Here is a 16,094-nt window from a genome sequence, read left to right on the forward strand (position 1 = left end):
CTCAGCATCTTGCACAGTTCCTGTTTTTTGACTTTCCACATGCACAAACAACCGAACCGCTCAAGTAAAGAAAGAATGCTTACTCTGACACGTGCGTTGGGACTTGTAAAACAGGATCTGCGTTGGGAATGAGAAAGTCAGTTAAGAGATATAAACTTTATCGCAGGCAAATAAAGGGATGAGCAAACATGAAGATAAAACAAAGCACACTAAGTGTAGGGCGTCAAACTTGAATTGAATAATTGAATCCATTAGGACTTTGTTTCCAGTCTCTAATCTTTTATTTAAAACCTTCATTTAAAGGATTAGTTCACCCCAAAATGAACATTTCCTGATAATTTACTTACCCCCATCTCATCCAAGATGTTTATGTCTTTCTTTCTTCAGTCGAAAAGAAGTTTTCGGAAGAAAACATTCCAGGATTTTTCATCATATAATGCTTTTCAATTGCAACCAAAACACTGAAGGTCCAAATCAATGCAGTTTCAAAGTGCTTTGAAGTGCTTCAAATGGTACTGCGCGATCCCAGCTGAGGAATAGCTTATCTAGCAAAACGATCGGTCATTTAAAAATAAATAAATAAAAATGAATATACTTTTTAATCTAAAATGTTCATCTTGCACAGCTCTGCGGGGTGCTAAGGATGACATAATCACGTAGGAAAAGTCACGCAAGTCATAGGCAGAAGTACCGCCCCTGTGCTTGTGTGAAGACTAATACAAACGCCCTTTAGCAAAAAAAAAAAAAAAAAAAGGTAAAACAACGATATCGGACAATTTTAAAGTTGAAAATTGAGTGTTTTTGGTACAGGGCGTTTGTATTAGCCTTCACACGAGCGCTTTGTAAACACAGGGCGGTACTTCTGCCTACGTCTTCCGTGACCTTTCCTACGTGATTACGTCATCCTTAGCAAGATGAACAATTTAGGTTCAAAAGTATTTTCTTTTTCTTTCTTTTATTTTGAAAATGACCGATCGTTTCGCTAGATAAGACCCTGTTCCTCAGCTGGGATCACGGTAGTATCATTTGAAGCATTTAAAAAGCACTTTGAAACTGCATTGATTTGGACCTTCAGTATTTTGGTTGCAATTGAAAACCATTATATGATGAAAAATCCTGGAATATTTTCTTCCGAAAATATAATTTCTTTACGACTGAAGAAAAAAAAACATGAACATCCTGGATGAGATGGGGGTGAGTAAATTACCAGGAAATTTTAATTTTGGGGTGAAGTAATCCTTTAACCAACAATTGCATTTTATTACATATTTTGGAAAGTCATCAAATAACACAAATAGACAACTGACAAGGCCCTAGATTCCAGCACTGCACAGTCTAGTTATAGTCTCAACAAACTTCATAATGTGTTTGGCATCAAACCTCACTGGTTTAAGTTAAATTGTGTGATGTCATATTGATAGGATTTATATCAGCAATGGTCAACCAATAATAAAAAAAAACAACGTTTCGACCAAAAGGTATAATGTATGAACAAATCATTGGTAAAAATGTTATATAGAACTTGTGATGAGTGATTTTCCGTCACAGGTGTGTGTATATTAACTATTTTACTATAGCTATGTTTCCATCCACCTATTTTTATGCACGTTTTGTGAGATCGCATAAAAAATTGCTGAATAGAGACACCAAGAATGCACATATATTCTAAAAATGCTCATAAAAAACGTATGCGCTCAATTGAGGTGGATTGATAAATGTTTTATCCGATAAGAAACACATAAATCCCTCGATGCACAACAACAAACCCATGCAACTTTGCCTCAACAGAGGACATGATTGGATGACTGGACTAACCAACGAATCAATCGGATCACATCATCTCAAATGTTGGTTTGGTGGTTCTGAAACACCTGAGCCAAAGTCTGTCATCAGAATGATTGGGTTTAATTCCCTCCAGAAGCGTCTCACGATTGTGTTCCCAAACACCCAAATATTTATGATGGAGAATAAGGTTGTGTTCACACATGTAAAACATTTAGTCCTGGTCCACTTAGTGTTAACTCCAAAACTCTGTTTAAACACCAAACCTAAAGATACCGAACCTAAAGGCATAGGGATATGTTCACAACCAGATTGGTCGGCTTTTATTAGCAATACTTAGCGAACATCCAAAACAATGCTGTGTTCTGGCTAAACATCATATTTGTTCATATTTCAGTCGAACCGCACCAGAGTTCGTTTGGAAGCGGAGTGAGACCCATCTCGGTCTACTTGTTTGGTTCAGATGGCAGCATTCACACTTATTCAAATGAACCGCACTAACAGAGCAATCGCACCAGAGTTTGTTTTAATCCAAACAAACATTCCAAGTGTGAACACACCCCGAGATGGCCAGTTTCTTCCCTGATTGTGTGTACATTGGCTATATAAAAGCTACAAATTAATTTTGTGTCTTAAGACACAAGAAGAGGGTGCTCCTCCCGAGCTTTGTTGATAAAACATTTAACGTGTTTGAACTTATGTCATTTCAGACTCCAATCACGTCTGTTGCGTTAGTTGTACAGACCCCCCCTAGCCTGCACAGAGTCCTGACCTCAACCTGATAGGACTCCTTTGGGATGAATTAGAGCGGAGACTGAGAGCCAGGCCTTCTCGTCCAACATCAGTGCCTGACCTCACAAATGCACTTCTAGAAGAATGGTCAGAAATTCCCATAAACACACTCCTAAAGCTTGTGGAAAGCCTTCCCAGAAGAGTTGAAGCTGTTATAGCTGCAAAGTTGGCAACTTCATATTAAACCCTATGGATGGGAATGGGATGTCATTAAAGTTCATGTGAAGGCAGGCGTCCCAAAACTTTTGGCAATATAGTGTATCTGGCAATTGTGTGACTTAAACACAGAATATCAGGTCAGACTGCACAACACAGGTCACTGTGGGTGTGTAGTGCAACGGCCTTTTAACGTATGCCACGCTCCTGCAGTGTGTAAGACTGGCTCAGCCTGTACAGCAGGTTTCTGAGACACAGCAGGTGGATAAAATGCAACTTGCTGTGACCGTGTGAATATTGAAAAACAAGGCCAGTGGGAGGCTAGTGTGCTGATGATGGAATATTCCATTCTATGCATGTTAAACACAGCAGAAGTGGAGGGAGCTTTAACATGCATTAAACGGAACCATCCCTCATTCATGTGTTGTTTTGAGAGAAAGCTCAAGAGGAAATGAGGTGAACAGACGTGCCTGGCCTGACACAGTTTGTGCGCAGTTGCTTGACAGAGATTTAAAATATTATTGAGACTGCATGGGGGACAAACAAGATTACCACCTTTTGTCATAAATGCAGTAAAAACAAGTGCTTTTTAATAAAAATGTTTCAAATATTTCCCACAACATATTTGACAGATTTAAGATGAATAAGAAGTCAAAATGAAAACTGCTTAAAGGGATAGTTCACCCAAAACTGAAAATTCTGTCATCTCATGCTCAAATTGTTCCAAACCTGTATTAATTTGTTTCTTCTTGAAGAGGTAACACCTTATTTTAGGGTTCAATTCTCACTATTAACTAGATGCTTATTAGCTTGCAAATTACTAGTTCATTGGCTTTTTATTAGTACTTATAAAGCACATATTAATGCCTTATTCTGCATGATCATATTCTACATTCCTTAATCCTACCCAATACCTAACTTAACCACTACAACAACTACCTTACTAACTATTCTTAGCAGTACATTAGGAGTTTATTGAAGCAAAAGTCATAGTTAATAGTGAATATGTGTTTCCCTAAGCTAAAGTGTGAACAAAAAAGATATTTAAAAGAATGTGGGTAAGTAAAACATTTCTGGTCTCCACTGACTTCCATGGTATTTTTTTCTATATGGAGTTTATCAACTGTCTGGTTACCGACATTCTTCAAAATATCTTCCTTTGTGTTCAACAGAAGAAAGAACTTCATACAGGATTGGAACAACTTGAGGGAGAGTAAATGATGACACCATCCCTTTAAGTTAGCTAAATTCTGATTGGATAATAAATACACACCCATAAATAAGTAAACACACACCTGTAACCGAACAATTCTATATTAAATGCACCATTTTTCAAAACAATTTTTTTGTTGTTGTAGATTTTAGGTTAAAGTAGATGGTTGGTGTGGTGTGACAGAATAATTTTTGAGTTCAAATATTCCATGTAGTTTTTAAAGTAATATAATTTGGAATAATGTTTTGTAACATAGTTTAAAGGAATAGTTCACCTAAAAATTCTTAATTCTGTCATTTACTCATCCAAACCCCTTAGACTTCCATTCATCTTTAGAGCACAAATAAAGATTTAGTTTAATATTCTTTAGTTTGTCCATCCATTAAAAGTCCACAATAGAGGTCGTAAAAAAGTTATCCATATGAACCATATGAATCAGGCATGCCGTTAGTTTTCACTGTTGTGCTGATTGATAATATTTCTTTGCACCCTGACGAAACTCACAAGATTGATGGAATGCATAGTTGATATAAAAATTTGGATGACTAGTAATTTCCTGCAACTTAATTCTGAAAAAAATGATTTTTTATTCATTGAACAAAAATCCTCTGCACGTAGTAACCTAGAATACTGTGACTGTCTTACACTTGATGGCTGCTCTGTCGTCAGTGAGGAACCTGGGTGTGCTCTTTGATACCAATCTTTCATTTGAAAGAGATGTTTCTAGCACCTGTAAAACTGAATTTTTCCATCTTAAAAATATATCTAAATTACGGCATATGCTCTCAATGCAAAATGCAGAACAGTTAGTTCATGCGTTCATGACCTCAAGGTTAGATTATTGTAATGCTCTACTGGGTGGTTGCCCTGCTCGCTTAATAAACAAACTCCAGCTGGTCCAAAACGCAGCAGCTCGAGTTCTAGTTCTCGTACTAGAACCAGGAAGTATGACCATATTAGCCCAGTTCTGTCAACACTGCACTGGCTGCCTATTAAACATTGCATACATTTTAAAATCTTGCTAATTACTTACAAAGCACTAAATGGTTTAGCTCCCCAGTATTTGAGCGAGCTCTTAACACATTATACTCCATCACGTCTATTGCGGTCTCAAAACTCTGGCCAGTTGATAATACCTAAAATATCAAAATCAGCTGCAGGCGGTCGATCCTTTTCCTATTTATCACCTAAACTCTGGAACAGTCTTCCTAACATTGTTCGGGAAACAGACACACTGTCAGTTTAAATCTAAGTTTTTCCCCAAAACACGCTGAAACATGGATTCAGCACACATTTCCACTGTGTTTTGGAGATTGGATTTGTGATAAATGTGATTTTTTGAATTGACAAATTCTCTCATGATATTTGGCACAAAGTGATGAGCCATGACCCATTTGTGCTGAGATGCTTCTTTACACTCAATTACAATACCCTTGTGTGTGTTGCAGCCATCAAAATCAACATTTGTTTAGATTTTACAAAATACAATTCATTTTAGTAGTCAGTGGAAACATTGGGAATCTTTTCTCTGTACTTTTGTCAGTTAAATAAAGGTTCATGGGAATTAACAAATCACAGATTCTTATTGCGATTTACAAAACTTTTCTGGAAATGGAGTTATAAAAAAAACTTTGCAAACACAAGCATACACAAACACAAACTTTGCCATAATTACAGCAGATTTACAAGAGGAAATATCTTCACCTGTATGAATGTTGTGCAGGATAATGGAAGGCCCTTAAGTAAAAAAGGTTGAGAACCACTGATAACAATTTTACACTCCTGCAAACAATAGTGCTGGTGTTCACTTTCACACGCTCACTGGGCGTTCACTACTTTCACTGCTGTTACACTTGTGGTACATGTAATCTGATCTGAACGCTTTTAAAACAGGTCTTCCAATAAATGCGTATACGTACCTTCTTTCAAGGTCCATTTGATGGTTCCAGATCTCTTGCTGACGGCGTGAAGGCTCCCGTCGAGTGTGGACACAAAGAGCAGACTCTCTGGTACAGACACCGTACTGCTGCTGCAGAAGCCCTGCAAACACACAGCGTCACTGGATCATCCATTACCTTATTATTTACAAGTTTCTTAAAGACAGTAAAGGCCAAAAGTAATGTTCGGCCTAGAAAATTGACATTTTCACCCTTAAAGGATTAGTTCACTTCAAAAGTTCACTTACTCACCCCCATCTCATCCAAGATGTTCATGCGTTTCTTTCGTCAGTTGAAAAGAAATTACGTTTTTTGAGGAAAACATTCCAGGATTTTTCTCCACATAATGGACTTCAATGGCAACCAACGGTTGAAGGTCCAAATCAATGCAGTTTCAAAGGAAGGGCTTCAGAGGCTCTGCACGATCCCAGACGAGGAATAGGGTCTTGACAAACCATCGGACATAAAAAAAAAAAATGTATATACTTTTTAACCTCAATTGCTTGACTTTGGTGTTGTTCTACTTCAAGGCGTATGACGTCATCACGTCGGAAAGGTCACGTCCGTAATGTAGGAGGAAGTACCGACCTAGTGCCACAAAACTCCATCTCATGTTCTCCTCCAACTTCAAAATTGTCTGTCATTGTTGTTTTACCTTTATTTTTGTAAAGGCCATTTGATTTAGTCTTTGCACGTTTGTTGTAACACTGGGTCGGTACTTCCACCTTCTGCGTGATCTTTCTGATGTGATGACGTCATACACCGTGAAGAAGCACAACACCGGAGTCGAACATTTGAGGTTAAAAATTATATAAATAGATAAGACCCTATTCCACGTCTGGGATCGTGCAGAGCCTCTGAAGCCCTTCCTTTGAAACTGCATTGATTTGGACCTTCAACCCTTGGTTGCCATTGAAGTCCATTATGTGGAGAAAAATTCTGGAATGTTTTCCTCAAAAACGTAATTTCTTTTCGACTGAAGAAAGAAAGACATGAACATCTTGGATGAGATGGGGGTGAGCAAATTATCAGGAAATTTTCCTTTTGAAGTGAACTATCCTTTAATTCAAATATTATTAAATATTTGTTAGATTTTGTAAGCATATTGCACAGTTTTGCTTGAAGACAATTGTTATATTTGTAGTAATAATGCAATTAAACATGCCAAATTGTGCCAACATAATGTTTGTCCAGGCTGTCATACAAAGAAATTATGAACATGCAAAAACAATGGAGAACCAATGGAATATTAATAACTCATTATGTTGTAGTCAATGTATGTTTTTTTCCTGTGTTTTTTCTGTGCATTTTTTTTGCATAGGAAAATAAAACCTGTCGCTGTAGTTTGCCTTTTTTGGCCAAAAAATTTGGTCAGAAAAATATCTTAACCACGTTTAGTGTTTTGTTGTTCTCTAATATTTAAACTATTATAAAATATTTTCCTAATATTTTGATGGTTTAATCGAATTTGCAGGGTCATAAAAACAAATATCCCCCTCCGGACATCACTTTTGGCCACTGTAGATTTTGTAATACTTGATATTGAGATTCTCAAATATGTAAGTAAATGTATTTTGTTTTTTTAAACTAGTTTTACGTCAGAGCCTGTCAGATTCACAACATGTAAATTCATTAACTTTTTCTCCCTAAAGACATAAAAATAGAGTAGAGATCATGATCCACATGAACCACATTGTGTGATTGTTTGACGAGAATAAAACATGTCAAATTATGTTTGAAATGTAATTACATTTTTTTATATATTTGATAATAAATAATTTTAAATAATTTGAACTTGATAAAAAATAAATAAAATAAACAGATTTTTACTTTGAATACAAACTGATTATGTAATACTATTATAGTATTTTTTCACAAATAAAGAAATCATCAGATTCAGATTGTTTTATTTAATGCCAGCATGTCAGCATCTTAGGCTATATTCATGGCAAAAACTTAATTATAAAAATACAAATACCACATAAATACAATAAAACCAAGCAAACACACACAGCAAATCAAAAGAAACTGTTATAAAAACGTGAATAAAAAAAGAAGTATACTCTCTAACTCACAGTAATCTGATAAAACTATGTGGACTGGGAATCAGATTCTCTCATAGTCCAGATAACAGCAATTATAAATACAGTACAAAGTGAATATGACATGAATATGACATGGCTGTACACTGGATATAGCACAGCATAGCTTGAAATCAAGGGTTTAAAGTTGAGCAAACTCTCCTCTGCACATTCAAATTCGCACGGCTTGGATCCTTCACACAGACGGACCGTCACACATGAACAACATGCATTACAGGCTAGACTGATACAAGAAGAGCCAACAGCTGGATTTGCCATTAAAAGTGTCATTAAAAGTGCAGCGCCAGTGCATTTGATATTTAAACAACCTGGAGCTGGACATGAAAATGATAACTGCGTCGGGCTGAAACTAGCAAAAAATATTTTTCATCGAGTGTATGATAGGGGCCATATTGTTTTTATATTTTTATTTACTGCGATTTGAAAAACTGTCAGTAGGGGTGGCTTATGAACCAAAAAAAAAAATTCATTTCAAATTGATTAAACATTTTTAAATTGACTTCAGCAATTATCATTTTAAATTAAATTAAAATTACGTTATTTTGTTTAGTTGACTGTTCAGAATCGTGATTTCTATTTGAAAGTTGAAAGAAAAAAAAAATTGTGATTCTCAGTTTATCCAGAATCGTGTAAGCTCTGATTTGAGCAGACACTTTTATTTAAAAGCGACATACATTACGCTGAATAGTGATGAAAGTTATAAATTTAATCAGTTCATGCATTCCCTGGGAATCAAATCCATGAGTTGAGCTACAGGAATACCAACCATAATCGCTTTCCCTTTTTAGTTTTAAAACGGTTACTTGAATTCCAAAAGTTGCTTCAAACAAAACCCAGAATTTAAAAAAAGAGAAAAAAAGAAATGCACAGTGATCACTCAAAGTCACCAGACCAGGCCAGACCTGTTGGTCAATAAACACTCAATCCTGCTCACCTAAACTAGTCTGAATCCAGTTTGGGTGCAAGTTCATTAAACAAAGACACACACATCTCACACTCACACTCACACTCACACTCACACTCACACTCACACTCACACTCACACTCACACTCACACTCACACTCACACTCACACTCTCTGATCACGTGCTGGAGTGATAATCTGTTTTTGTCGCTTGAATCTGACAGTTAGTCAGTGCAAACATTACACACCTGTGAGATCTCTCACGGCCTCACACAGATCCCCATCGAAACAGCAGCACGCTCTTGGTTTCAGGAGAGAACCGAAAACATGCAGCACATCTGCTGAACCACAGCCGCTGGCCTCTCTGAACTCTGACAGCACAATCATCACTGCAAATTAATGTTCCTTCAGCGCTCACTCTCTGAGATTACGTTAGGATGACATGAAAACAAAACAAACACAGACCACAGAGATCCTGAAAGGCTTTAATCCTCAGTGTCGTCTACTTAGAAAGCACTTCATGAATACATTTGTGTGATCATGCCAAATATTGTTGGGCATTAGAGGTTCACAGCGACACAGCAGATTAATCACTTATCGTAGTTTTATGGGCATGACAAGATGGGAAGCATAGGGATCAATGACGAAAAAAGAACATGTATACAAAGAAAATGTTACATACATATATATATGCATATGGTTATGTTCTTTATTCTTTTAAATGAGATCTTTCAAAAAAAAAAAAAAAAAAAAAAAAAAAAAAAAACGCAATATTTTGCCTCTCTTACAATATCGCAATATATAACAATATCAATTTATCGTATCGTAACCCCTGTATCGTGATACATATTGTATCGCCTGAATCTTGGCAATAAACAGCCCTAATTACTAATGTTCTGTTGTTGTCTTCATAGACTCCCGGCATCAGGGGCGCGGGAAGATGTTTTAGGTTGGGGGTGCTGTGATTTTTGATGTGGGGGGGGGGGGGGGGGGGGTTACAGGAAATACAAATTGACGCAAAAAAACTGCCTACCTTACCAGAGCATGTAAGCAACCGCCCACTGTTAAAATGACGTGCACTCAAATCCCGCTCCGATATGACATTTCTCTTTAGCCTATAGGCCTACTTGTAGCCAGTGTTGGGTAAGTTACTCTAAAAAAGTTATGAATTACTAGTTAATAATTAAATCTTCAATAGTGTAATTTGATTAGCCTACTGTAGCTACAAATTACTCTCTCCAAAATGTATTTAATTACTTATTACTAATTAGGCTACTTCCCAAATCTACGGTATATCAACCTCGACTGCGATTCAAGGATAGACTTGAAACGGTTCTTTTAATTCATTAAAATAAATAATATAAAACTACATCAATTATTCTGACCAAAGTATTACAAATGTTAGAAGGATACATAAAAACATGCATTTTAAAGTTAGACTTTAAATTTTGATGTTAATTCCATTATTGTATTATATATAATTGTATTTAGTAGGCTATTTAGTTCAATTACTTCAGAAGTAGCCTAACTGTAATTAAATTACAGAAAAAATAATCCCTTTTCTTTACTTTTTCAAGGGAAAATTACAGCAACTAATTACTTAGTTACTACACTCAACACTGCTTGTAGCCATTAAAACACGTATTTAGTTTCAGTTTAAATATTATAATGTTATTTTTTTATTAAATGTAGGCTACGTTGAAAAGTGAACAGGACACATAAGATGCATAGCCTTTATCAGAAGACGGGGGTCTTCAATAAGTTAAATAATACTGCAATAAGTTTTGTTTTGTTGAAAGCCTTACATTGAATTTCGTTTTGTATACATTGTATCTTAATTTTAATAAATATTTGATCAACCAAATTGCCCGGATTTAATAAATAATAAGCAAATAGCCTATAACAGACAATGACATGGAGGCGGCGAGCTGCGTGAAAAACGGCTTAAATGAACAACTAGCCTACTAGAAAAAACAACAACAACAACAACAACAAAAAAAAAAACTTAGTCTGAGGCAGCCCTATTTCAGATAGGCCTATATTTGATCAAGAATGTCACAAAGGGAGTTCTGGGTTGAGCGCGCGGTGCTGAGCGGAATGAGCTTCAGAAATCAACGGAATCTCCAGAAAGGCGCGCTCCACTGGAGGAAATATTACCGCTCTTTCTATATACGCACACACCGCAACGGTCACAATATGACCTCATTTAGGCTATGTTTTAAAAACATAATTCAACATATAAATAATACTTTTTAATGGGCCACTTAAAATGTTTATTACAAATAAATGATTAAATCCTAAAAATGAATAAATGTAAATGAACAAAAATGTGCATTGCAATCCTTTGAAACCAGGGGGTGCTGCAGCACCCTCAGCACCCCCACTTCCCGCGCCCCTGCCCGGCATCCGAGCCACTGAGGACACCGTGGTTGAATTTAATTTATGAAGGAAAATATAATATATAATATATTTGCGCAAATCATTTTACACATGACTTCTTCACCAAGGAGGGTCAGTGCAAAGCTGGATTTGTGAAAGTTGTTTCTGAAGGACGAGTCAATACCAACGTTTCGTGCTCTAACTTCCAGAACAAGTAAGGATGGAACTTCATATTTTGTGAATGTTTGCAAATTTCCTTTCTGAATGAGCTTTCTAGAATGCTCTACGGCTCATATGGCTAAAATTATCATCGTCTCTGACTGCACAGAGACTAGAGCTGTCATTAGTATTATCCCGAAAACGCTCACGGTCTGCGTAATTCATAAACGCACATTTATTATGCATTGATTAGTGGGGTGACAGACATGTTACGTTCCCACACGAGCACCAATACAACTCTATAACAACTAACGTTATGTATCCAACCATTCAGAAACGTCCATGTGCGTCTAAAAGTGTCAGCCTCTTCCTGAGTCTCTCATCTGTGTCCGACTCCGGTTCAAACATAAATGCACTCCACAACTGGTTATGTCTGACAGGCTGAGTGAGATTCGACTGTTTTGTTGTTGACCAAGTATCCGAAGCTCATGTAGAGGATCCGCCCCCTTCTGGAAGAGGGGCAGGGAGCAGCAGCTCACTTGCATTTAAAGGGACACACAAAAACAGCTAATTTTTGCTCACACCCAAATAGGGGCAAATTTATTATAGCTTGTCAAATTATCTGTGGGGTATTTTCAGCTGAAACGTCCTAGATGCATTCTGGGGACACCTGAGACATCTTGTGAAAAGGAGCATAATATGTCCCCTTTAAAGTATCATCTTTACAGTATTACACATGAAAAATAGTGTCAGAGTCTCTTTCAATTAGAATTACAACTTCAATTTCTATTCTAAAGCAGCTCTACAGTCTCTTTTTTTACTTGTGTCTGACCTTGACGGACTGAACAGAGAAAATTAACCAGAGAAGATTTCCAATTAAAAGAAGGCGGAGCCTCTGAGTCACACCCGCCTGTTACATCATCACCACAGAGCAATGGTAATATGAAGGTATTTACCAGCCGGAGCAAACTTTTCCGGAAAGTTATTTTTGGCAAGATGTTTCAAACTCCAAACAAACTTTGTTTTGACCTTATTTTGTTCAAAATTACGTCGCACCAGCCACCAGTTCATTCTTCATTTGAAGTACAAAGGGGCCTAAAATTTCTGCCATCAGGGTAGGCTCCGCCCACAAAACACATCACTGTTTGCAATTGTAAACACTCAAATGGTCTATCGATCTGTTCACAGCTAAATTAACTAAAATGAGAAGTGAGCGTAATTTTAAGGCCAGAGAGTGTAAAGTGAACGCTCTTTTACAGAGGACTCAAGTGTGAAAACATCAAAAGTCTTTCTAAAATCATGGCAGAGCAAAAGTGAACAGCAGGCACTTGAACATTAAAATGCTCAAAAGCAAGCAGTTGTTATGAAGCTTAATAAAATGAGGCAGACATTGCATCACCCCGTTGCATATTACCACCCTAGCTAATGCAGTGCAAAACATCTCTGAAGTCGTATCAGGTTCAGATCGACTCATGTCATGTGTTCACAGCAGCGGCTTTATAAAACATGTGATTAGCAGGTCCACCCTATCTATCTTACACTTCCACATCCTCATTCTCCTACAGCAGAAAAAAGGGAAATATGAGAAACTATTTTAATAGAAATTGCAACATGTGCAATGTGCATTCATTAAAGACTACTGACACATTTGCTAATCAGGGTTTGCTTGACATTAGCCGCTGTGGCTAGGGGTTTCCCAAAGTTACCAGTCCTTTTCACTGGCCACAATTTTGACCAATCTCATAATTTGGCAGCAGGTTCATTAGGCCGCTGTCACTTTAAGACCTGACGCACGGATCCATTACACTGTTAAACATGCATTGTCTTTCTCAACTGTTTACAGAACTGACTAAATACTCGACCAAGACCGGCATTTTGACAATAAACAGCAAAAAATAACTAAATTTAGTACGAGAGGCGGCTTATGTGCACGCTTTGGGTGTGAGCACAAAATCTGCGGGAATGAGTCAATTTTCTCAATTAGCTTGTCATAGCTAGCTAGGTTTATACTAATAAAAATGTTCACATTGAGGTTACTTGAAAATTTTAAGTTAAATGTATATATATTTTCAGTAGGGGTGCTCCGATCGATCGGCAACCGATCTCGATCGGTCGATAATCGCTTTGGGATGGTTGATCGGCGGTCTCCAAAAAGGCCGATCTCATGAACCGATCGCATGCTGACGACACATAAACCCGCACCTGCCGTGAGAGCTAGGGCATGATACGCAGCGACACCATCTCATTCTCTTTCCGGCGCGGGTAAAATAATTATAATGCTGAAGGTGAGGTACAATTCATATTTCTATATTAAATAACTTACGCAGTCATTTGAAAACTTTGTGTGGGATGTAAGTTCACAAACAGCGCGCGTGAATCACCGCGTGCGCGCTCTCTCTCTCCCTTTCAAAATGCTCAAATGGCTTCACATCAGCGCATTGCATCTGCACTAAAATCAAGCTGCACAGTTGACAAAGGATTTGCCACTTTGCACAATCGAGGCAGTGTCGCATCGTCACTAAAGTTTATCATTTGCATTTATTTTTAAGTGTTGCCAGTGTTCAAACCGCTCAGCACTCGTGCGCACGGTCTGCGCACACACACACACACACACACACACACACACACACACACACACACACACACACACACACACACACACACACACACACACACACACACACACACACACACACACACACACACACACACACACACACACACACACACACACACACACACACACACACACACACACACACACACACACACACACACACACACACACACACACACACACACACATCACACACACGCCATCTCACAAAAAGCTTGCAAGTACAAATTGCCAACCCAAATGTTTGTACTAAATGACCGTCTTGACGAGTATGCACGTAAACCCAGTCATGACTCGCGAGTGAACGTTAACGTTTGTGCAACTGCATGTAACTGTAACAGTGTTCACTCTTAAAGTGACAGCTGTCGAATAAACTGCTGCTGTCTCTGAGTTTCTCTTTGTCTTGTGTTGTTTGATGAACCTTTATGACACTCACTGCTCTTGAATGACTAACTTTTGCAACCTTAAGTGTAAGGATTAATCTAATTTAATTTATTCAGGGAAGACCAAAATTAATTTACATTTGATTTCTTATTAAATGTCTTTAGTATTTCTTACCTCAATACTAATGTTAGACCTACCTGAAAAATTGTTTTTTTAAAACAAAAATGCACTGCATGATCAAATATTTAGGTGAGATAATTATATACATTTATTTGGGAAAGATGGCCTAAGTAGCCTTAAGTTATCTAATTTTCTAAAATAAACACTTGTTGGTTCTTCAAGATCTTGACTCAGTTAATTTAGAGTTAGTTTCATTTCTACAAATGATGCAAACTCTGCGAGATTATAGATAAAAGATTGCCATTACCCTGCCATTCTGTGATCGGCAATCGGCAGATCATGATCTTGGTGATCGGTAATCGGTGATCGGCCCCAAAAATGCTGATCGGAGCAGCTCTAATTTTCAGTGGTGTATAAAGACCTTACATAATGTACCGTTATGTTTTTATTACCTTAGAATGAGCCATTTCTATCTACATACACCGCGGGTGAAGCCACCATTTTTCGCTGCCATGTTTCTACAGTAGCCCTAAAGGGACAAACTTCTCTACAGAGCACTAATTACTCTGCCATCTCCGATGACAACATTTTTGTCCCGTGTCGGCCACCGTAGCTTCTCTATGAGCTTCAAAAGGGAGGGGTGAGCGGAATTCAAAAGCTCACCACTAGATCCCGCTAAAATTCACACACTGCACCTTTTAAATGTATAAGTACAAAATAATAATCTGTAAGTTCTGCTTAAACTTTAAATTTCTTACCTTAAAGATCGAGGCAACTGATTCAGGTTTACAGTGTGGTATGCTGCATAAACTTTAATTTGTGTAATAAGCAGTAACTATTTTTTTAAAAACCAGTTTAGGCTGATTTCACACCATTTAGCTGTGACTATAACACATTATGTGACAACATAGCACATTCGTATATTTCAGTACTAAAGAAAGTTATCCATTATACACTTTATCCAACTTAATGAACTCATCTCCAAAATGTTTAAACTTCCAGCAAAGTATCAGGATGCCATTAGACATGAGGGCAGATGTTTATTTACCGAGCCATAGATAGGAAATGGGATGGAAACCGCTCTCATTACGGTCCAAAACCCAACCACGCTTCAACAGGGAACAGTTTCGGAGGGATAAAAATGAAACTGTAAAATCCAGATCCATAAAAATCCAATTAACCCAAATTACAAACCCAAAGTGCCAGTAGTGAAGTCCATTTCAAGACTTTCTGTTCCGAGAAGCTAAGAATCTCAAGCTAAAGTCATGTGAAAAAAGGAAAACAAATCTCTATAATAGAAATGCTTTTGGTATTCATAGACACTAGAGTTGCAAAGGGTCGGAACATTTTTGGAAACTTTCCCAAATTTAATTTGGGAAATTTTGGAAATATTCCAATTTAGAAACTTAACAGGAATTTATGGGAATCTACAGGAAATTTATACTGTATCATATACAAACATAAATATAAACATTTTGTTTGGTCATAAGCGGACATGTTATTTATTCATTCATATTTTGCATATTGATATATTTTCCAATTATTTACT

At 37.3% G+C, this 16,094-nt stretch overlaps 1 protein-coding gene across 3 annotated transcripts in view; it reads right to left on the minus strand.

Moving 5' to 3' along the window:
* Positions 1-16,094, minus strand: part of ern1 (endoplasmic reticulum to nucleus signaling 1) — a 52,720-nt gene that overhangs the window by 30,416 nt on the left and 6,210 nt on the right. For all 3 annotated transcript variants that reach the window (XR_013816411.1, XR_013816412.1, XM_079815784.1), the window contains exons 2-3: positions 5,863-5,983; positions 84-117 (exon numbers count right to left, since the gene is read on the minus strand). Coding sequence is in view for 1 of the 3 variants with exons in the window: in XM_079815784.1 (XP_079671910.1) it covers positions 84-117; positions 5,863-5,983 (155 nt within the window). In the remaining 2 variants the exon portion in view is untranslated. The remainder of the gene's footprint in view (positions 1-83; positions 118-5,862; positions 5,984-16,094) is intronic.

The sequence above is a fragment of the Gobio gobio genome, assembly GCF_949357685.1.
Source record: "Gobio gobio genome assembly, chromosome: 1".
Taxonomy (NCBI): domain Eukaryota; kingdom Metazoa; phylum Chordata; class Actinopteri; order Cypriniformes; family Gobionidae; genus Gobio; species Gobio gobio.